This window comes from Pinus tabuliformis, chromosome 8 (assembly GCF_031772625.1).
Source record: "Pinus tabuliformis cultivar Carrire ecotype Pingquan chromosome 8, CPIR1, whole genome shotgun sequence".
In the NCBI taxonomy this organism is placed as follows: domain Eukaryota; kingdom Viridiplantae; phylum Streptophyta; class Pinopsida; order Pinales; family Pinaceae; genus Pinus; species Pinus tabuliformis.
Genome location: NC_142294.1, coordinates 1,190,309,321 through 1,190,334,220, shown reverse-complemented (window position 1 = coordinate 1,190,334,220; position 24,900 = coordinate 1,190,309,321). Strand labels below are relative to the sequence as shown.

Sequence of the window (24,900 nt, the reverse complement as noted above, 5' to 3'; positions counted from 1 at the left end):
TAACATTAGAAATAAAAAAAAATAAGCAGGAGCACAACAGCCAAATTCTTATTCATTGAAATTAACTGAGGCAATCTCTTCCATAAAGCTTATCCCCAGTCTATTCTATGCTTCCTTACATCAAGATTAGATTTCAAGCTTGAACCCCTTTAAATGGGAGCTTAATCCATCTTCATCCTTATCTATAAATGTTTATTATAATTTTTAATTTCTTCCTATTGTCTAGATTTGTCTCCCCATTATTATCTAGAATTATGTCTACAGCTTAATCCCAGTCATGAGTAGATATTTTAATCCATAAAATTTTATTATTATGTAGAACTCTACCTCGAATTATATTATCCATACATAAATATTACTGTCTATAAGTTTTCTAATACTATCTAAACGCCTTTAATGCCTAATTCTCAAATCCCTCCAGGAACGTGTTCTCCTGTGTGCTAATATGGATCAATTTGAAACACTTGATACCATCAGTATTCGGATTAATTGGATTTGCAGCGCTGAGATTAATGGTACACTGATGGCTCTCCTACATGTAGAATCAAATTACATATTTGGAAAGTTTCAACATAATTTTACCTTGACATGCAGGTAGTAGCCTGGCATTTCTTACAAAGGAGTAAAAATATTTGAATTTTGAAGGTTCGGATGAGTAATATTCCAGGTTCATTGAGAAGGCAAAGTATTTGGAGTCCTTCTGATGGCCAAGATAGGCAGTGAAATGTTTGAGCTTCTGCCGAAGAATTTTCTTATTTATTGTAAAATATTCAAAGCCCTTTTGGCAATGTAAAGGTATCTGGTTTTCAGTTCTTCTACGACATAGTATCTGAAGTGCAGATGGAAAATGGGAAATGCCCATTAACAAAAAAATGATTCAAATGCCTTCAACTGTCTATAGGCATACTATTTCAACTATAGTTTTTTGAGGGTGGAGGAATTCCAATCAGTAAATTCACTGCAGCATTGAAATCTGTTAATAGTTAAATTCCAATTCATGGGCCAGGCATTTGAAGCCCTCTTGACAGGTAAAATGCTTTTGGGGAAACTGCCTTTTTAAGCACTTTTGAGGGATTCTTCCTTTCCACTAGAGAAATATTCAAAGCCATTTTATTGACTGAATTGCTATTTTAAAGTTTTTGAATTCCTGCCCTTACCATGAAAAATATTTATAGTCCTTCTAATTGCTGAGTTACCCTTTTATGTACAAAATACTTGAAGACCTTCCAATGGGTAGAACTTTCTTTGGCTAGCAAAGTGTTAGAAGCCTCACTAATTTTTAGATTGTCATTGGCCACCATTAACAACTGATACCGTTGCGAAAAATGCTGTTCAAGAGGTAAAATAATTGAATCCTTATTGGAGGGGAAATACCAGTAATTGGAAAATGATTTGAGCTATTTTGTGTAGTATTGTGCAAAAGCAGATTGCCATTTAATTTGAACAAAACGGTATCTATGGTATTGACTCAATAGATGGTTAGCCACAAATTTTCCTACGTAGAGTTTTTTAAGATGTGGTAAAGATATACCTGATCCAAGCAGACTCTACCTGGGGTTTCAGTTTTTTTATTTGGAAATTGAGAATCTGGCTTTACAGTGAGGCTGGATTGTTATGATAAAATTCTTTGAATTTTTCTACAGAAATGGAAGTCAACAAGAGACCCTCATCTTTATTCAATTGTTCCTTTTTACTTTTATGTTCTTTTCCAAATAGTTATTTTCTGTTTCTCTTTTACCTTTTTGAAATTATGTTAAGGCTTTTCCAAGATTTTGGCATTCTGGACTAAAATACTCAAAATTATGCAGGGGATCTTCATTTACAAGGGAGTAGGATGGCGCCTGCATTCAAATGAGATTATCATACAGCCCCATAGCACAGCTGTTCCTTTTTCTTGTACAGTGGGCTGATTGCAGCCTAGCAAGCACATTAGGACTTCTGTACATACTAATATATAAGGTCCTATGCTTATTTTGTTTTTTTTCCTCTAGGAATTGTTATGTTGTTTGATTGGCTTGAAATTCAACTAAATTATATTGAATAATATGATTTTGTTATTTAGGTCTATGTTGCTATTGTAAAAATTACTCCTGCTTCAAATCTGAGTCCCCTTTTGTAGAACCCAGAGTACCTTTGCAATCTGAAAAAATCTAATATTTTTAATTATTCACTAGTTATTATTTTTTATGGTATTTACTATTTATCTTTGATACTGGTATTTCATGGTGGTTTAATTCACTGCCACATTGTTTATTCTTTTATGCTTTCTAATACTGCAGTGTTTCCATTTAGCAGGTGTATTCAGATGGAACAACAACAATGTCTACATATGAAAGAAAAGCCAGTTCGAGAATTCTATGGTAAGTTGTTTTCTTCTTTTCTAAATAAAGGGGAAAAGGGAGGTATAACAGCTGTGATCTAATGGAGATTTTGTCTTGGGCAGCTGTTATATATCCTTCCTTGCTGCAACTTGAAGGAGGTATAACAGAGATGGAAGATAATAAGCAGAAACTGATTTGCAAAGAAAGATACAAGAAACGTGTTGATGAAGAAAGGAGACATCTTTCTGAGCTTGATTTGGAACGTGAAAAAGAGTGTGGAATATGTTTGGAGACTCAGAACAAAGTTGTATTGCCTAACTGCAGTCATTCAATGTGTTTGAATTGCTATCGGGAATGGTAGGAGCAATGAATCCTAGTAATGTATTTTATTTTTTGTAGTTTCTTATTTTTCTAACAGCATAATTCTATTTTTGAGCTTGAAAGATCATCTTACCCCTAGTTTCAGGGTTAGGCACATTTACATGAGACAGGAGCATTGAAAGGTTTGACAGATTTATAATTAACGTTGTCAGTTGTTATTGTTGTGTTTTGCAGGCATGCACGATCAGAATCATGCCCTTTCTGCAGTGATAGCTTGAAAAGAGTGAACTCAACAGACTTGTGGATTTTTACAAGTAGTGAAGAAGTTGTTGACATGGAAACATTGGGCAGAGAGAACTTAAAAAGGCTATTTAATTACATTGATAAGTTGCCACTTATAGTGCCAGAGAGCCTGTTTTAGGTTTATGATTCCTATATGAAGTGAATGAAGGTGAATTATCACTAGAAAATCAACAACAGCGTCCATGTCTTATCGCTGATTATTGTTCTTAGAATGGGTAGGATTGGTCATGTCCAATGAAGAAGCTTCTCTAGATTTTTATGTCTTCCCATTTTTAGCAGCTCTCAAAAAAATTAGAAACCTTTAATATAAGGTGAATTTTTAAAAATTTACATCAAGAATTTCATTCTGGAAATTTCTACAATCCCTACACATCCTTCCTTTAAAGGGCATTTTACAATTTGGCTTTCCAAAAATGGAAATAGTCTCAACCAAAATTTTCAGTTATACTTTAATCTGTGTCTCCAGATAACAACTCCCAATGATCGCCAGTTCACACAGAACATTGGTCACACACCAATTACCCCCACATAACACTGCTTATGCATCACTCATTCGCAATAGGTTAACAGGTTTCTTTGATATCCAATTCTAACAATAGTTTTAGACCATCTTTGTGTTTTGCTTCCTCACATAATCTGTGTCTCCAGATATTTTTCCTTCTACACTCCCATACTCCCATACACTCGTTTTCCTTCTACTCACACCAATCATCTTCAACTTTGATTTCAAACCAAGAAAGGGGTTCAAGGTTTCTACAATTTCAAATTCAATTAAAATGATTTCAGTTTCTTGGAATTTTCTTTGGAGCAATCTTTGCTGCCCCAAAACTGTTTATACCCTTTTCCATAAGTAGGATACATACGCAACGACATTTTTCACTCAAACCCTGAAAAAGAACAAGCCTTCAGGGAATTTCGTCTGGATCTTTTATCATTAATGTAAACAAAGAAACACAATCTATAAATTCCCACTGTTTTCTTGAAAAAGGAATCAGAAGAATTTACATTTTAAATGGCAAATCTGAATACTTTCGAAATTGTAATGAGTTTCTTCTTCCGTATCTATCACATAAGTAGTTTTAGTGCCACCCCATTGTTGGCCACTCTTCGCCGCTACATCTGTAACCTGGACACTTTGCCTACTTCAATCGCCCTGCACAGTCCAGATCTCTCTTGCTACAGGATCTACGCATCAATTCTGCACTCAATGGCTCCACAATTATAGCCCCAAGCATAATTTGTCAGGGATTACCCTAGATTTGTCACGGTAACAATCTAGAAAGAAAATACTCAAAACTAATTGATTGAATATATCTCAGTCCCAGATGAAACATATAAAATTAACATTAATGGTAAAACTTAACAACATTTGAATCCTGCAAATACAGGCAGGGATTGCCTATAGTTACAGCCAAGAATAATGCCTTGTTCAGGATGATATACAATAGAAAAATTCATTATGGAATGAAACGGTTTCATTATGTCTCAAGGATCAAATATGTAGAAATTTTGAATTATGTAATGAAACGGCAGCATTTGATCTCAATGATCAAAGATCTCTTAATCAAAATAATGGTTTCCATTAAATGAATGTCATTACAAATTGCAGGAAGAATAGTTAGGAGCTCTTTAGTGAAGAGCAGATCCCCATAATAATCACATGGTCCAGAGAGATATCCCGCAGGTATGTACAAGTAGTTGAGAGTATAAATGAACATAACATATGTACAGGTAGTCTAATAATCAGGACCCATGACCAAATCAAATGACTCTCTAAAACAGAGACAACTCAGAAAGCTGTTGCTTCATCTGGATCAGTAAGTCCTTTGTGTTATGGAAACCAACGGAAGATAAATAAAATCAACTATACAGTTAGAAGAACATATTGTATTTCCAGGAGATGAATGAAGAAGCTTTATGGGCTTTCTAAAACAATTGTTTTTCTGCCAATAGCAGGAACTTTATAGATAGCCCATAACAGTCAACATGGGATCGGTAATGGAGAGGCCATAACTGTTTGCAAGGCCGGACAATAGACACCTACACAGTCTATGATCAAATTTCATCAGGCATAAATGTTAATATGAGAGGAATAATCAAGGGTTACATCTCCTTCCCATCCCATCCATTCTTCCCATTCGTCCCAATAAGCGTTATTGATTCCCATCATGCCCTCGACAGAGTAATCAGCAGAATAACTTTGCTGCTTTGCCTTTGCTAAACTGGACATTAACGTTTGCTCATTATCACAAAAGTAACAACAATCAGAAAACTGTGGGCCTGCATAAGAGTCCCATATTACAGAATGAAAATGCATATAGATAAAGATTACTCTTAGGCAGGCAATTTACCTCATAAGCCTGATTGATCTTGTGAAATTGAACCCCACGCACATCTCCTTTGCAAACATCCGGATGATACTGTAAGCAGATTATATCAACATATGAGTGCAATATTAATGTTTTCTAACATTATATATGACCAGGGATATTGCCAGACAAATTTTCTTAAAAATTCTCAAGAATGTGTGAAGTCTGACATTTTTAATTTCTATTTCAAACCTGTATCTCTTTTTCTATTTGCTTCAGAAATGGAAGATTTATTGAAAATATCTGATCTTGAAAGTAAGAGACATAGCTTCAAATGGATACTTGCATACCTGCAACGCAAGGCGACGGTAGGCTCTCTTCACATCTTTTTCAGAAGCCCCAGGGCTCAATCTCAGCGTCTCATACTGCTCTTTCATCCCAGGAAAAGCAACAGAGGCCATCACCGTTACATTCCTCCTGCCTCCCATTTGTAATAGAATACAGATTAATAGCAGTGTGCAACCCATTGTGAGTGTCTGGAGCATCTTCCATAGTAGAGAAAACACGGGATCTATCTTATTTGTGAAAAGCACTCACCATAATCCCCAACTTTCTGACAGAATTAAGTCTTCTTGTTTCATGACACATGTACACACTTGGCTCACAAAAGTTTGAATGATCCATAGTAATCTATATCTACCAGAAATAATTGCAACATAGAAAAATCATCCTGAACCAAAAACTATCACATGCCACGTACCAACACTAATTCTGAAGGGTTAATCCATAATAGTAATACTTTAGGTGAGATCACGTAATTACAGAAAACCATCTCTAAGCATCTTGAACCCAAATGTCTATAGGTCTCGTGTGAATTCTATGATAGGTGCAACAAAATATATAAGAGTTCAGTTTTGCAACAGTTAACAGAGGTTTTGCAATTTTTATGCAGGTAATGGAGATTTTGCAATTTTTATGCAGGTGTAACCAAGCCTAATATGATTTCACAAAATTAGACAAGAACAACAAATCGTTTTGCTTATGACTGCTTTCAGATTAAAATTTACGAATGCGGTCTCCATTGAGCTATTAAAATAATACAGTTAAGGAAGCAGCTGATGCAATTAAACCACGAGGAAATTTGATATGAAACCTTTCTCACTGATAAAGCTATAAGTCAAAAAATTGTTCTCCAGGCACCAAAAACTTTCAGATGGCAACCAATGACACCATTTCATTTACCTTTCAAAAAGATGAACAGGACCTAAACAGGTAATGTCCTTTACCTTGGTTAGAAGGTTCGTTCCTGATTTTACATGAGCGAGGGTTGCTCCTGAAAGGTCAACCCTATAAGTTTATGTGTGTGTGTCCTGCAATACTGTAAACTAAAAGACACTGGAGCCAAAGAGAACCTTACATCTTCTACATGAGCATGATTTTGGTAGGTATCCAATGCAGCAATCTTACTTAAAATTCTCTGTCTCAAATTGCCCGTATACATCTGTGAGCCCTTCAAAATCCTAGCATTGCTTCCTAAAACCACATTGGCAACCTCATCACATTGTCCTGACTGACCGTCCAATTGCAATCTCCTTGCAGTCTCATTTGTGGGTTTCCACAGCTTGATTCCATGCAGAACAATATCTGGTCCCAGGATTGGTATCAGGCTCTGCGATGAAAATATCCCCAAAAACCAAAGCATCTTTAGCCACCCATCATCTCAGAAACTAAAAATATAGGAGAGGAGAAGAAAGCAACGTTACTTACTTTCACAATGGCAGGATGTTTTGCGAGATTGTAGCATTCCAGAAGCCATAAAAAGCAGTTTAGCTCCGATCGAGAATTGGAGGTTCTTAGAACCAATCTACTATATTATTTCCTCAATCCTTTTTTCAGAATAAAGAGAAAGCTGGATTTACTTTCTTTAATTGAAGGGCCTGCAAAAAAACATTTTATTAGAACTTCCTGGGACGATTGAATTTAGTTTATTGGTTTGCTTCAAAACAACAGAGGATTTATCCATCAGTCTATCAGCTCGAACAATGTTATTGGGAGAGCTTGAAATAATAATAAGCAAGACTCTCTCTACTTTCTCTACATATTAACAGCGGAGAGAAGGAAAATTTCATTTATATTCTCTATCTGGTCAAAGGCTTTTTCTTGGCCTCCTGTTGTGATGAATGAGATCGGTATATTATTTGTAACAATGAACTTTCTAAAATGGTCATATCTATAAATAAACCATTTGCATAATCCTCTCTTGAACAAAGACATCTGGGAATGTAACATCTCTTAGGCCTTAATTCGTTATGTTGTGTTGCCCATCGAAACCCTTCACTTAGCTCTGATGGTTATGATATATAACTATAAAATTAAAATGAAGAAGATAAATTTAAATGGATAAAATAATATCTATTTATTGAACATAAAAAAATGAAGTAAATAATAAAATATAACATAGAATATCAACTTGGACTAAAAGCATATCTATCAACTGTTTTCCCCTCCACTCTCTGCATGGCCACAATGTTGCAATGAAATGTGGCCACAACCAACCACACAATCCTTCCAAATTCAGGCGGAAATGGTCCCATCGATTACATTTGAAATTCAAACGCCCATAGCAATGAAACTATGATAGAGTTCAGTTTTTTGCAGGTTTCGTCACCCAAAAAAAAAAAATCCCACTTAGTTTATTGTCCAAGGGAGCAATTCTAATATCCCATGTACATCTCCTTATTTAAATAATATTTTGTTTACATCTGCTTATTTAAATAATTTGTTTACAGCTGCCCCTTAATATCTTTATGACCTCTCAAAGACCTTCAAGGTACACTGAAAAATATCACTAGAGGGTTTTGGATTTACAGACATGATCGTGATGTCTGGGATTGATTTCAATGAACAAAGTTGCCGAGCATATAAAGAGTTTTCATATGATATGTATGGGTGTGTTGGAACTTAATATTGGTGTCGTGCCTCAACACTCATTGTTACTGCACTGGCCACCCAAGGTTCTAAGCGGGAGGAGATCTCTGGGCGAAGCAGAAATAACCCACAGGAAGTACTCTGCTTGCAAATAAACCATGGGAAAAATTACCACTAGTAGATGGCAACGAACGCAGCTTGGACTTCTTCACCGATAATGCATGGAGAGAATAAATCCCACAAGGTAAGGCCTAGTATCATTGCTCTGCGGAATATCTGAAAACATTCCTTATTGTGATCAAGATGATTGCACCTTATTCTTATTCTTCTCCAGACCTTTCTGGCACCCTTGAGTAATGTTGGATTTCTTATTGGTTACATGTTTGTGAAGGGATATTCATTGCCTCAACATGCTCATCAAAGTTTCTAGTTTTACTACTCAACCATGTTTCCAGGATTCCTTAGTGCATGGAATTTTGGGAGTTATAACCAACAGGATGAATCCCATTGAAATTGTATCTAGGATCTTGAACTAACCTAAGGTTGCCCTAAAAGTATTCTTTTGTTTGTCTAGAAATCTACCACCCAGGATCTTCGGGAATCTTACCATACTCATCATCCTCATCATCACTCCTACAAAAGGCGGATGTCATAAATGCATCTAGGGAGTCTCCAAAATGTTCCTAGCAATCATCATTCAAAAAATTATGGTTGCCATCCATTTCTGCAATAATCAAGATTCCAAACATTTGTTTTTTAAAAGTCAGTGGAAAAATAATAACATGTGCAATTGTAGACAATTCATTCTATTTAGGGAGATGACCTAAAGAGATTGTGGAGCATGAGAGAAAAACACTAGAGTATATTTAGCTATAATAGCAATAGTTCATGGACAATATTTATTTTTATTGCTCTTAAACAAAGTATGTGCTTATTTTTCATGAAAAAATTAAGTCTAATAATTTCCTTTTTGTTGTTGGAGTGAGTAGGAATTGATTTATCTTTTTAGTATAAGGTTGGGCAACGTACATGTAAGACCGATGTGAAATATGTTAAATGTGTATTTTTGGAGATTTAGTATCAACCACTATATTTCAATGTCCCACATCACATTTGTCAGCTTGATTTCATTATTCTTGAAGTCAGCAAGCTTATAAAATATGGATGTGCATGCAAGTTAAGTGTGAGAGCAGGTGTGGCGAATTTCCATAAGTTTACCAAGGATTCATTTATACACATAGTTTTGAACATATACAAGTAAATATCTAGAGGTAAAAGCAGATAACTCGGCTGGGGGGATTCTCATCCTATGGGATCCTCAAAAACTTGGAATCCTAGATCCTGAAGCTTCTAAGAATTATCTATCGATGGTGATTCAACCTTTGGGGGATAAGGAGATTTACATGATCACTAATGTCTATGGTCCTCAAAAACTAGAAGACAAACTAAAGCTTCTCACATCCCTAGAGGAACTGAGGGAGAGACATTCTAATATGCCCTGGATTCTGGCAGGGGATTTCAATATGATCAGATCTCTTACAGAGAAAAAAGGAGGTACAAGAAAACTAGGCAGGGACTCCATTGCCTTCCAGAACTTCATGAATAACATGGGGCTAGTGGACACAGAAACAGCAAATGGAATTTTTACTTGGAATAATAAGAGGGGAGGAGCTTCTCAAGTTGCCTCTAAATTAGACAGATTCATAATCTCAGAGGAACTCCTTCTCACAGGCCTTGATATGTCAGCTTTAATCCTTCCCTTTGGAGGCTCAGACCACTGGCCTGTCCAGATGGAAGCTACTTTTATGGGTACACCAAGGAACAGACCCTTTAGGTTTGAAAATATCTGGCTCTCTCACCCTGACTTCACCAGCAATATTGATAAATGGTGGACGGAAGATAGGCCCTTTCAAGGCACTAAAATGTTCATACTGCAGCAGAGACTCAAGCACATCAAATCTAGGCTTAAAGATTGGAATAAACAAGAGTTTGGCAATATTTTTAAAGCCAAAAAAGAAGTTGAGAAGAAAATCCAGGAGATTAATCAGATCAACATCTTAGAGGGTTTTACCGAGGAAAGGAAAATTCAGGCTGACTCTCTTCAGAACAATTGGGAAGAGCAGTTAATGCAAGAGGATATTTTATGAAGACAAAAATCGAGGGTGCAGTGGATTAGAGAAGGAGAAAGAAACATGAAGTTTTTTCATAGATCAACCTTGGATCACAGACCTCATAACAAAATTTCCAAACTTAAAGATTCTTAAGGGAAAGAGCTTGTCTCACATATAGAAATAGAATTTTTCCTAGTTCAACACTTCCTTAGCATAGTAGAGGAGCCTCTCGTTGATAGATCTCGATTCATTAACAAATTCACAAATTTCATTCCTAAGCTTGTAACCAAGGAAGACAACCACAATCTTAACAGGCCAGTGTTTGAAGAGGAGGTTAGCGAAGTTATCAATGATATGCAAAATGGGAAAGCTCCTGGCCCTGATGGTTTCAATGTGGATTTCTTCAAAGCTTGTTGGAAAACAGTCAAACAAGATATCTTTGAGGTTGTGGAAGACTCTAGAAGATCCAAAACTGTTTTGAAATCTCTTAATGCCTCTTTCATAGCTTTGATTCCAAAGCAGTAAAAAGCTATGACACCGGACAGATTCAAACCCATAGCCTTATGTAATGTGGTGTACAAAATTATCTCCAAAGTGATTGCTACCAGACTAAAGCCTCTTCTTCCTGCTCTCGTTTCAGAGGAGCAAACTGGTTTTGTGGAAGGAAGACAGATTCTCAACAACATCATACAAGCTCACGAGGTGGTACACTCTCTTAAGAGCAAGAAGCAAGCTGGTATGATCATGCAACTGGACCTAGCGAAAGCTTATGATAAGCTAAGTTGGGTGTACATCAAGGAAGTGCTAAGAGCTTATGGATTCGACCACAACTGGATAAGATGGGTTATGGCCCTTGTATCCTCGGTTAGTTTCTCAATTCTGCTTAATGGATCTCCCTCTAGAACCTTTATACCTTCTAGGGGTCTCAAACAAGGGGATCCACTCTCCCCCTTCCTCTTTGTTCTCATGATGGAAGGACTAGGTAGAGTGATCAAAATGGAAAATGGTGAAGGAAGAATCCAGGGTCTGAAACTTACCCCGGATGGGGATGCCTCTACTCATCAACAATTTGTGGATGATACAATGTTGCAGGGCATTCCTATGGTCAAGGAAGCCAGAGCTTTCAAACAAATCCTGAACGACTTTGCTTTGGCAGCTAGTACAGAGGTAAGCCTTGACAAATCAAAGGTTTTTTTTTTCAATACTGACATTGCTATTCAGAGGAACCTCACCAAAATTCTTGGGTTTCAAAGGGCTCAGTTACCTTCCAAGTACCTTGGAATGCCTCTTACTGACAAACCTCTGAGTAAGGGAGTGTGGGAACCAGTCACCAATAAACTTCAGGATGAAGTCAGGAAATGGACCTATAGGCATTTGAACTTGGCAGGGTGTCTTGTGCTTACAAAGGCTGTCCTGCAGGCTATACCCATTTTCATGTTTTCAACTCTCCCTGCTCCCAAAGGTGTTATACAACAAATCAGGAGTATTCAACAAGATTTTATTTGGGGCAAAGGGGAAGAGAAAAAGAAGTGGGTGTTGGTAGCTTGGGACAAGCTCTGCAAACCTAAGGCCCATGGAGGTTTGGGGCTTCATGACCCTGAAATCCTCAGCAGAGTTTCGGGAGCAAAACTTTGGTGGAGGTGGCTCAAGGAATCGGCAACCCCTTGGGTAAAGATTTGGAAGCAGAAATATGAAAATAATTGGCAGGAGAGGGATCATATCAGAATTTCAGGGCTCATCAAGGGCTCCCACATTTGGAACCTTGCTTGGGAGAATAGAGGCATTGTCCAACAACACAGTTTCTGGGAGATCAGAGTTGGGAACCTTGCACGGTTTTGGGAGGATAACTGGCAGCAGGAACCAAATTTGTTTAGAGAAGAACTAACCGCTCTCAAAAATGACACTGATAACAAAGGCCTACTCATGGTAAGTGACTTCTGGTATCAGGTAAGGGACAATGGCAAATGGCGAATGTGGAAGAATCTTGGTTATAGTGAAGAGAGTCCTTTGAAAGCACAGGTGGATTCCCTGGCTCTAGACTTGGAAAAGAGGAAGATTTTAGTGTCTTCCTCATCTGACCAACTAAGATGGGGTCGAAACACCGAAGGCACCTTTAACCTCAAAGAAGCTAAATGCATGGACCTAGGTTTTGATTATCCAAACCCTAACCAGGTTTGGAATAACATTTGGAGGAACCCGCAATGGATGAAAGTCAAGTTATTTATGTGGTTAGTTCTCCAAAAGAAGATTCTCACTTGGGAGACTCTTCTGAAAAGGGGATTTGTTGGCCCATCCAAATGCCATCTTTGTGGATTAAAGGAAGAAATGATGGAGCATTTACTAAACCACTGCCCCTTCACCTCTACCTTGTGGGATTGGGCGGCCTCAATCTTAAAGCAAACTGATAGAGACAAACTCAGCATCACCAACACATTGAAGAATTGGAGGAAAGACTTATCAAGTAATGAAATCATTAATAAGGCTTGGACTCTAGTTATAGGCTTTATTATCTGGGATGTCTAGAAAGAACGGAATGGCAGGATTTTCAAGAACAAAACAGGCTCGATCCAGAATATCATTGGCCAAATTCTACGACAGATCAAAGATACAGTAGGAGCCCTTATGTGGAAAATTCCTGAGGACCCCCCTTCGGCCCAGGAGGCTCGCATTCTGAGGTAGTTGGGTCTCCATTCTCTGGTTCCCCTTGGCGCTATTAAGGGTGTGAGAAAAACAACTGCTGGTAAAGATATTTGGCAGCATCCTCCTCATGGTTTTTTGAAAATCAATATAGATGGGGCCTCTAAGGGCAACCCAGGGATGGTTGGATTTGGAGGTGTCATAAGAGATGAACAGGGGAGCATAAAGGATATCTTCCACAGTCACTTGGGGACTGCCACTAATAACATGGCGGAGCTCATGGCCTTAGAACAATGTCTGGAAATCCTGATTGAGTTAAATTTACACAACGCCATCATTGAAGTTGACTCAGAATTGGTCATTAATGCAACCAAGAAAATGTGCAATGGAACGGCACCTGGAAAAGTGTCAAAACATTGGAGGCTCTCGCAGGTCTTTCAGCGCATTCACTCCCACTTGCGAACCCTGAGAATAGTAAATTTTGTTCATGTGCGAAGAGAAGCCAATATGTTAGCTGATCGTCTGGCGAATGAAGGCGTGATATGCAAGGAGAGTTATATCTGGTATGACTGGGATTCTATACCCTCTAGTAAATTGAGGGAAGATTGTCATAGACAGGCAGCCAAAGATATAGAGTACTTCCAGATCATGAATAATGAGTAGGAGGAAGACTAGCGGGAGTGGGAAAGAGCAGAAGTCCTGGAGCCTGGTTGAAGTGCCAGAGCGAATCCTAACCATAGATCCCACAGTCAATGCTTACGCCATGGCATAAACAGTGTGCTTGGAGGGAGTGGAGGATGGGATAAACAGCGTGCTTATTGAAGGGTTGCAGACCATAAACTCTGTTGGCCTTAGATATCGAATGGATATTGGGTTTCAAATTGATCAGAAGTTAAGGGGTTGAGTGGACCCGATATCTTTTTAGACCAAGGTTATAATCTATATCGGGTCTGTAAAGCGGGTAAATACTGCATAAGTTTCAACAACGATGACTTGTGGACCGTCAGATCAAATGGGTTTTGATTAACGGTGCAGGATCATTGTACAACTCAGTTGATCGGAGCGATTATCTACCATCCGATTGAAAGTAAGATAGATGGTGGATCTTGATAGATTGGAGAATTTTTCAACTGTCTGATGTAAAGTTATATCGACGGTGGGGTTTGAGGGTTAAGTTTTGGGGAGATTGAGTGGTAATATTTGAAGGAGAAGAATTGCGGAGAGATCGGCAGTCTTTTCATTTAGGTTTTGCCCAGGGGGCTTTGGTGGGTTTGAATGTAAGGTTTTGGGTTCAGACGTCCCGGTTGTTTGTTGATCTTATACCGGTCTGTCTTTTGTTGGTCTTTACACTTGTAAAGATGTGTACCATATGTAATCTTTGTTCGATTAATTGAAGGATCCACTCTTACTTGACCAAAAAAAACATATACAAGTAAACAAAATAAAATAAAATATATAAAAAGAAAATGAAAAGTGTCAACAATATTGTTAGTGTAATCATTAAATGAGGAACACAACTAGATTCCTCAAAAATGCAAACTAGGCATTCAAAAGATTCTTTTTTATTTTATTTTTTTTAGCTGAAAGAACGTTACAATTATCTTCTTTGGCATGTTGAATATACAAAGAGAAAATTTATCACTTCGACAACAATTTTACTTTTATCTGATACAAGAGTGGAGGCAGTGTTAGATTTTACTTGTTTCTTAGTAGTTGTTGCATACCAAGATTACCTTCCTAGTTGTAAATTGTGTTTTATGGGGGCTTTATAGTTCAGAAAAAAATGTTGGGCACGCTATGAGCACAATGGTGTGCAATCCTCTCAGCCTTGAGGTGAAAGCAACAAAATTGTAGAGAAATTTGTGTTGAGATTGGGGCATTTAGAGTGCCCTATTGCTTCGTTGATGGAATGCACACATTAGATCACCTTTGTATTGAATAATTCATTGTTGAACAAATTGTCCTAATAATTGCCTAAGATGTAATCATTGTGTTGTGAACTCTAGTCTTCTTATATTCAATTTGTCATCTTTTCAAATACCTAACATAAGATTGTTGTGACATTAAGGCTTGAGTGTCCATGTGCACCTTTGATATCATAAATTTGTGTTCATCTTTTTTTATTTTAGTTTTATATTTTAAATGTTTGTAGGAAATTATTTATAGCTAAATTAGAACTAGAAATAATAGATTATGAAAACTCCAAAATTGCAAAGCAATTGTTTGTTTAATGCATTTATCAAATGTACTTAATTTAAAAACAAAAAAATTTATTATAATCATAATGATAATTTTGAACCATTTTTATATTCATAAAAATATATTTTAATGTATAAATAATTAATTTATAAGTACAATTTTTTTCAATTTAAAAAACATATCGGAGTCTCTTGCACCTTTTGAGGCAATTGCTAGTATATCTTTATTTAATTTGAATTTTCATGTATTAGTCGATGTCACTATACAGAGAGTCGTGTTGATTTGAATCGTTTCATATTGACCCAATTTTAATTTGATGGTAGGCTTCTAAATACATGGAGAATTATGACCAAATAATTGTGAAAAACACATGGAGAGGTATGCCCCGACCATTGTGGAAGCAATGAGAAAGGTTATATGTTAAAAAAAAGACTCAATTATCACTATTATGAGTTGATTATAACCTATAAAACATCATTGATTTCATCCTAATTTTAACATTCACAAAGATACCAGGTTTCCATTGGAAATATTGTCTATGATCGCTAAGTTGAAAAGCTACCATGGGATTTAAAGTCATGATTATTAAATCTTTATTGGATAATTTTTATTAATATACGACGACTAATTTTGAGATCTTTTAGTAAAAAAGGTTTGCATTTTATCTGATTTTCCTAAGGGCATGCATAATTTAGCATCACAATTCCGAGCACATATTTATAAATTGAGTTTTAAAATTTATTTACTACCTTTGTTGTATTAAATGTTCCCTATTATACTTAAATTTCAGTGATACATTCCTTCAAAAGTATAATATTTTAGTTATATATTCCTTCAAAACTCTAGATACAAACACATCACAAATCACGACAAAAGTTTGAAAATTTAGGACTGTAACTTATTTAGTGAAGTTTAAGGGTGTCAAGCAAGGACAAAAGAAATTCTACATGGAGGTGAGTACCATTTGACCCATTCAAGCAGGAAAATCAATTTTTCTTGCCACAACGCATCCACTGGTATATACTTAGATCTCCATACGATCTCAACATAACCCATAACTAAATTCAATACAAAATTCACTAAGAATTTAACTGAAAATTTCTCATCAACAGTTTGACCAATTATTCTTGGTCTCCACCATTTAACACATGCATTAAATGTAATTTCACTAAATCTTCAATAAGATTTCTCTGCCCAATTCACACACATAGGAACTTAATTCTACCAATTCTAGATTTTAAGAATTCTTCAATGATCTCGCATATAGACACTTCATACACAGAAGATATGAAACTTCATTTCATTAACAAAACCTATAAATACAAAAATACTCAAAAACACTTGTTTCTCTCTATGAGCCTGATTTCACGTTCATTTGGCCATTAGCCTTGCACATAGGTTTACAATGATTAAATACAAAATTAGAAGAAATGCAGATTTTCCTACTCCATAAATCACTCCTTGATTTATTTCATAAAGTTCTCATGATTTATTCCCTAAGTTTTCATGATTTATTCCCTAAATCTCTCCTGGGTTTCAAGGTAAATTACCTTTTGCCTTACGGTCTTTCCTATCCATAACTTTTCTAAAACTATGACATTAATTATAAAACTCATAAAATATACCAACTTGGAAAAATAAAATTTACATAGAAGAATATAAATTCTTCTCAAAAATCAAGACCTCGTTTATAAGTCTTTTCACATCGAAGACTTAATGGGTTGGAAGCTCTAATGCTCGTGCATCAGACTCCCAAGCTAGAAAAAAGTTCATGATCTCCAGATCATGTTTCATTAATTTATGAATCCTTTAGGATCCCAAACTTTTCACTGTTGTTGTTCATATGCTTCTTCTTTTGTCACCTTCAATATTCCTAGTTTCCAAACCTTGTGTTGTTGGTGTCCACTTGCTTTGTTAATGAAAAGTATTATAGTCAAATTTTCTTTTCTGTTGGTTGTCATTGTCCTCTTGTTATACCTTCTCTCAATCATCTTGTTCATCACCATTCACAACATGTCTATTTCCTCATCTAACATTGGCTTTGATTGTTGTAACTTGCTTGCATCGCGCACTTGTTGTTGCATTTCCATTTGTATAAGAATCTCATAATTCTTATTACCTCTAGGTCAAATAATTTATGCTGACCATACCTTATAGTATCATTCAACTTAGTATCCTTCAAGGCAAATTCCTCCTCCACTTCTAGTTGTGCATGTGGGATATGCACCTTTGGATCTAATAGTTTCTCTTCCAAATCAGCAAACCAAACTTGAATTGTTTTATAAACTCTTTGCAACATTCATTACCTTTGTCCTTCACTAACCAATCTTCCAAGAGTTTTACATATTCTTCAAAGCCCAAATCTACTTTCCTTGGTAGAAGAATTCCATGCTCAATTCCATTGCTTGGAATCTCCTTGAGTATTCCTTCATGTTCATCATTTCTCTTTGTACCTCCTTTCACAAGTGTTGCATTTAAGTGTTTCTCTTCATCATGGCTTAGAACAAAGTAAGAGTTATGTCATCCTTTACCTTCATCACTTGTAACATAATTTTCATTCAACTCTTCCTCTAATTTTGTGGCAGTTGTATGTAATTTCCCACCATCTTCCATACATGCATCCAGAGAAAATTCATTAGTTTTAAAAATATGAGAATCATGGATCTCATCCACTGCTTCATCCTTGTTCTTTCCAAGCAATGGCCCTTTCTCTGGTTCACAAAAGTGCACTTGTTTTTCCTAGTACTCAACTGCTTTGAGTTCCCTTTCTTTCAATCAAGTTCTTATCATGTGCCTCATCTTCTTGCGCAAATTTCTTGCAAAAAATTCCTTAACCGACCATTTAAATTTCTTCGAATTAAAATCCATCCGCATTTTTGGTCTTCCTCATGTTTCTGTAGCCGCTCCATAAGTACATTCAATTGTTCTTTAATCTCAGAGAATTCCCTCTCAAACTCATCATCACTCAGTTTTATCTTTATGTCATTTGCATTGACATATTTTTTCATTCTCTTATGGATTTCACCTGAACTTTTGTAATGACCCTCTGTGGTTATTCTTCTCTTTATGTTTGTGAGCTTCTCCATGCTCAGCAGCGAACTACAACCAAGCCTCTCCTCGGTAGAAAGTTTCCACTTCTTGCTACTCAATACCTCATCAATATTTTTTCACTAGCTTGACCTTTCAGTATTTTCTCTCCTTAGAACCTTCTCGAGCACTCCTCTACTCCTTTGGTTGTTGCACTTACTTGATTTACTTGTTTTGAGAACTTCTACTTGTTCCCTGCTTCCTCTACTACAAGGTTCTTCTACCACAATTCTTACTTCACTTTTTGTCTCTGTCACAACTTCCAAGCTATGATCCACTATCAATCTCCTTCAACTGTTACCTACAAACATCAATTCCTATACACAAATCAATTTGGAAATATAAAGACCAATTAACTTATTGCATTTCCGCAATTCTCCAATCTCCTTGTGTTGCATGACTCTGATCAACTATCCTTTTGTAATATCTCAAACAAAAAAAATTCTAACAAATATGATACACTCTAGTTGTTCTAAAAAATTTTGCAGTAAAAACACCGAACACAAAAAAGATCTGAAAATGCAGCCTTTATTTATATTAATAACTAAATAAATAGTACATGTCATACAATAAATTTCAAGCCCCTGCAATGGCACGTACAATCGCTTATCAAAGAGAAAAATGCACTGAGCACAATTGTGGACCCTGGATGGATCCACTAGACAAAATAACACCCACGGGGTTTTCGTCCCTGGGATCAAACTGGAACTGGCCACGCCAAGTTCTCAAGAAAAACATAGCAAGATAGATAAACCCGAATGATCCAAATGCTTAACTTCTATCCCATTTTATAGGCTTTATGGACTCTCTAAAGACCTAATTTGACTATTTTCCCTCGAAAACCAAAGGAAAATACCTTGGGCTAACACCATGAGAAAATACTACGGTAAATACCATGAAAATATTTTGTCTGGTTTGACCAGATCAAGAAATGGAATATTACAAATCCTCCTACCCAAAGATTGCTCGCCCTTAAGCAATTCACTGCTATCCTCAACAAAAGTATTGATACCAAGATCCCATACAACCCAGTGTTTTATTCCATACCTCCATGCTACATGATCTTGAATGGATCCTTTGATACCTGGATCCCAAACGATCCTCCGACCAATCCTTCCCTCGATAGATTCATCTAGATCCCAAACAATCCTCTGGCCAATCCTAGCCCCAATGGATTCTCCTGGATCCCAATGCCACCTAAGTCCTGGGACCTATGGGTTATGGTACAATCTCAGCCCTCCATCACTGCCCGTGCCAAATGGCCAAAGCTGCAATATGCCCTTGGATGTGAGTGTCCTCCTAGTAATCAACCCATCAATAGAGTACGAACTCATAAATTCTCGCCAATCCATGCCTTGGGAAGGTTGAATAATTTCAAATCTACTATGTTGATGTTGCTCGATGCTTAACTCATGTTGCTTCACTCGGTCACCCAACATGATGCATTTGGAGAACATTTGTAGTGTTGCAAGCCTTATCTATGTACTCCGGTAGAGGGCTACTCTGGAACTCCCAACTGTACTTGTCTTACTGCCTTGTGAGGGACTTGAGTTGTTCCTCAACACTAGACAATTGGGTCATTGATTCGACACATACCCCTATGAGCTCCTCAATTTTTCCATTCTCCTGTAAGATAGTGTCTCGAACTATCCAAACTCTCTGCTTCAACATCATAAGATATGTCTTGAAATGCATGATCCTTTCTCGAAAATCCTCTACTGTAAATTCTTGTGCCTTCTTGAATGTCTCTGTATATGTCTACACTGGATGCCCCATGACCACAACTTCAACTTGAACCTTTGACTGACCCTCTAGAAATGGCTTGTCCTACATACTATATTTGTCATGTTGCCTCGCATGATCATGCTCATCATGTTGGTTTATTATTACTGTCTCCTCATTTGATTTTCCTTGAATGTCTTCTTCCTGGCCTTCTCCACATGGGGGGATAAGTTTTCCACCCTCTCTGATTACCAAACATGGATGTATTGGTGGACTGTTATCTATACCTGATTGCCCATATTCCTTATGGATGTTCTCCTGGATATCTATAGACTCAACTACCTTATCACCAGGAGGAATTCTCTCCTTCTTGTCCTCATGTACTTTGTCAAACTGATTGATTATCATTGGCTTGTCCTGCAAGTTTCTCTGAAAAAACATGTTGTTGTTGTTCACCATCTGTAATTGACTGCTTGGATCCTTCATAGGTTCTCTTTTGAAAACTGGTGATTCTGACTATGGGTAAATCCCCATGATCTACCCTTGTTGCCTCCTTATCACCTGGACATGAATGGTTAAGGGCCCAAGGTCCCTTGCAGATAAAGCATAGTCCTCTCCTCCTCAGTTCATTCTTGCTGCAGATTTTGTTCTTGCTTCCTCCATAAATCCTTCTCAACTCCTTTCTAGTCAACACCCTTCTGAGCAATTTTATGTTTTTCCTAACCAACTTCTCGACTAGATCATAGGCAACTGGTGATCCTTATGGTTCCTTCCTCCAAATGGTCAACAATTTGGTTCTTAGTATCTTGCAAATGTCAGCATTTCCTTCTAAGAATAGAGACACAATATTTTGCATGCTTGTTTTGACATGGTCTGAATGAGATGATGTAACACTAGTGTAAAATATTTGGAGCAATTGAAAGATCAACTCATTACACTCCAGATTCAGCATGAATGTGCCAAAGCTAAATTCTGCCATGAGTTTTAAAATTATGCACCGTTTCTGAAAGGTAGGAAGCATGATGTTATTCAATCCCTAAAGGGCTTCTACTATCAGCTGCAGTATATCTCTCATGAGATCATTGTTGTAGGGCAGTAGTGGTGATGATAGAGCTATGACTCTGCTGAGACAAGAAAAAACTGTAAGTTTGACCTCTTCATAGTGATGTTCCCAAAGTTTCGGTTGTATCAATGCAAGCATGGATGGCTTGAGAACCCAACCGAGTTTCTTCCATTCTGGCTGCCCCACCTTAGACAGACATGTGTCTAATTCCTCCAACTTATGAAGATCTATGTCTGACTTTGCTCTCTGCAATTTGGATCCAAGTTCAAAGAGAAAATTTCTTCTTACATCTTCCTTCCATATATCCTTTGACTGTTGAAGGATAGAATGGATCTTCCGAGAGAAAGCCTTGTTGTTCTGCACTTGCTTCTGATCTGGAAGTTGTTACCATTTTTTATCCACCAAAGTATTGCAACCCAAAGGATTACTATGTTAATTCCTCAGGTATTTCCAAAAATAAAATGATGACATTATGACTTTGATCTCATACTTAGCCTTCCTTCTTTCTCCTCAACTTTCTTCACTTACCCCCACAACATCCAGTGCACATTAGAGTGAGATGACTCTGCCGATGATGCAGGTAGATGACCCTGTGGCAAGCGGTTGGTCAACTCGCTACAACCGATGGCCCTCGAACAATGTTCAACCCTCTTCCGTGCCACAAGAACTGCAGAGACTGTGTTCAATCCTTGCTAATCGTGAATGCTGTGAAGTGAGCGGGGTTGATTAACCAATCAACTGATGCTTGATTTTCCTTAAATGACAAGAATGTTGTTATGGATGAGGTTGTTTCCCCCCTATAGCGTCTTTAATTGGCAGTCTACGTCCCTTTGCAAACTGGATCTATCCTGTTGGAAATTTCTGGTAATTTCAAACAAATAATGAACAGAGAACAATCCTCTGTTTTAACCAGGATCTTTAACACAGGGAAGCTAAAATTGTTTTCTGAGAACAGAGTATTACACACACCCACAAAAGCTTTGTATTCATTAAAATAAAACTGCTATTACAAAAATATTCTTCCTCTGCCTGAGGGATTACACCAAGAACATTTCAACAACAACAAAAAAAATTACTCTGTCTCCTCCTGAGATTTTACACTACTGTGTGTAAAAAAAATCCTCTTGTTTCATTCACGCTACTGCATTACAAAATTAAAAAAATAACTTATGTCTCTACTGGAGAGATCAACACGCTGCTGTGTGGAAATTACACATAGATTTTTCTCACGCTGCTACGTGTTCTTTTTTTTGCATATTCAAAACTACACATACGCACCGATGTGCCATATTTTTTACAATACATAGTCAACGCTAAAAACAAAAGAACATAACATATATTTTTAACAAAAAAAAAAAACATGACCATACTTCTCGTACATGAAAAAAAACAATAAAATTAAAAGCCTACCTACATTTACCATCCCGTAATAAATTTCATTAAATATTTTACTCATAAGATCGGCGGTCAAAATGAAACTTCACGCAATCTCCATTTGCTGCAGGCATGTACATTAACTTTGGTTTAATCAACGGTCATCATCCATCCTTGCAATCGGACGAATATCGCTTGCCCAAACAAAATGAACGTTACGTCCCGATAAAAAGCTGTTTTGCAAAACGTACTGGGGACATGCGTCGAAAGGTGTACAGTAGCGGAGCCCCTCGGAGGAAAACCACTACCTCAGCAAAAGCGGTCTGATGGGAGACTGGTGGTTTTGTTGAATTAAATGTGCGCAGTACAACAGTTTGAAATTAATATTTCAACACTCCCCTTTAATTTCAACTGCTGGGTTATCAGTCATACCCAAACATTTCCTCAAAAATTCAAAGCTTTTCTGGTCCAATGGCTTTGTCAGAATGTCTGCAATCTGCTCTTGAGTCCTGCAATGTTTTAAAACAATTTCTCCATTGCTTACCAATTCCCTGATGTAATGAAACCTTGTGTCAATGTGTTTCGTTCTCTTATGAAACACCGAATTCTTGGATAATGCAATAGCTGAGCTATTGTCACAAAAAATTACCGTTCCTTTTGCCTGCTCTTGGCCTAAGCTCCTTAACATTCTTCTCATCCAAACTGCTTGACATGCTGCTGCTGTAGCTGCCACATATTCTGCCTCTGTTGTAGACAATGCTACAATAGGCTGTTTCTTAGAAGCCCATGAAATGGCTCCTGAACCCATGTGAAAAACATAACCGGATGTGCTTTTCCGATCATCTACACTTCTAGCCCAATCACTATCAGTGTATCCAATTAAATCTGAACATTCTGAGATAGTATATAAAATGCCAAACCTTTTAGTACCTTTAACATACCTCAGAATTCTTTTTGCTGCCTGCCAATGTGTTTCTTTTGGCCTCTCCATGAATCTGGAAATTAAACTAACAACAAACATTATATCTGGCCTAGTTGCAGTCAAATACATGAGGCTGCCAACTATGCTCTTATACAAACTAGGATCAAAATCCTTGCTGTTGTTCTCTTTGCTGAGTTTTAATCCCATCACTGTGGGAATGATTGCTGCCTTGCTGTCCTGCATATTGAATCTCTCCAATACTTCATTAACATATTTTACTTATGAAATAAAAATTCCATTTTCATTTTGATCTACTTCTATTCCTAAGAAGTATCTCAACAAACCCATGTCAGTAATTTCAAATTCTTCTTTCATGACTGTTTTGAATTTTTCAATAAGATAATCATCATTACCTGTGAAAATAACATCATCAACATATAACACAACAATTAGAATTTTACCATCCTTTTCTTTGATGTAGACGGTGGGTTCTCCCTCACACTTATCAAATCCATTTTCCAGTAGATAGGAATCTATCCTACTGTACCATGCTCTTCGTGCTTGTTTCAGCCCATAAAGAGCTTTCTTCAATTTGCACACTTTGTGCTCTTGGCCTTTCTTTTCATAGCCTAGAGGTTGTTCAATGTAAACCTCTTCCATTAATACTCCATTTAGGAATGCTGACTTCACGTCCATTTGGTAAACTTTCCACTTGTTTTGTGCTGCTATGGACAGCACTGCTCTCACGGTTTCCATTCTTGCAACCGGTGCGAAAGTTTCCTCATAGTCTCTCCCATATTGCTGCTTGTATCCTTTGACAACCAATCTTGCCTTGTGTCTTTCTATTTTGCCTTCAGCATTACTCTTGGTCTTGTAAACCCATTTGACTCCAATGACTTATTTTCCTTTTGGTAGTTCGACCAAATCCCATGTCTTGTTTCTTTCTATGGCATTGATCTCCTCATCCATAGCTTCTATCCATTTCCTATCCTTAATATCATCTTCGAAATGAATAGGGTCATCAACATGATAATATAAAGCAAACAAAGAATTCATACTTTCATCATAAATGTCACTTAAATTTCTGAATTTCTTACCTCTTTCATTTGGTGTACAAGTGCTTGAAGACGCACTTGAATTTCCTCCTTGTGATGTGCTTGGAGAAGCACTTTCATTTCTCCTCAAGGGTGTCTCTTGCTGCCCTTGTGTTGGCGCTGCTGTTTGGGGATGTATTTCAGCCATCTCCTCATCATCTTCATCATGAGACAAACAATTTTTAACATTCACTGTTTTCTATATGCTTCCATCCCAAGCTTCTTCCTCAATGAATTGAACATCTCTGCTCACAAACAACTTCTTGGTAGATGGGATATACAACCTATAAGCTTTGGATTCCTCACTGTATCCAATGAAAATACATTTCTCCCCTTTGCTGTCCAACTTCCTCCTTAGCTGATCTGGAATGTGTGCATAAGCCACACAACCAAAAACTTTCATGTGGGTGACTCCTTGCTTTCTCCCACTCCATGCTTCTTCCGGCACTCTGTTCATCACTGCTTTTGTAGGCATCTATTCAAAATATACGCTGCACAATATACAGCTT

At 37.2% G+C, this 24,900-nt stretch overlaps 1 protein-coding gene, 1 long non-coding RNA gene and 1 pseudogene across 3 annotated transcripts; 1 reads left to right on the top strand and 2 right to left on the bottom strand.

The window, feature by feature from the left end:
* The first annotated feature begins 1,830 nt into the window (after positions 1-1,830).
* Positions 1,831-3,068, top strand: LOC149239617 (E3 ubiquitin-protein ligase AIRP2-like; annotated as a pseudogene). Its single transcript, XR_016245459.1, has 4 exons — positions 1,831-1,959; positions 2,296-2,360; positions 2,444-2,678; positions 2,877-3,068. The product of XR_016245459.1 is annotated as an E3 ubiquitin-protein ligase AIRP2-like (transcript).
* Positions 3,069-5,010: 1,942 nt separating this feature from the next.
* LOC149239616 (chaperone protein dnaJ 8, chloroplastic-like) lies at positions 5,011-5,742 on the bottom strand. Its single transcript, XM_089367167.1, has 3 exons — positions 5,605-5,742; positions 5,297-5,365; positions 5,011-5,184 (listed from the first exon to the last, which is right to left on the bottom strand). Exons 1-3 carry the CDS (start codon positions 5,740-5,742, stop codon positions 5,011-5,013), a joined length of 381 nt encoding a protein of 126 aa, XP_089223293.1.
* An 815-nt stretch (positions 5,743-6,557) lies between these two features.
* On the bottom strand, positions 6,558-7,577 carry LOC149239615 (uncharacterized). The gene is made up of 2 exons (XR_016245458.1): positions 7,022-7,577; positions 6,558-6,923 (listed from the first exon to the last, which is right to left on the bottom strand). It is a non-coding gene; the product is annotated as an uncharacterized LOC149239615 (long non-coding RNA).
* Between the last annotated feature and the right edge of the window lie 17,323 nt (positions 7,578-24,900).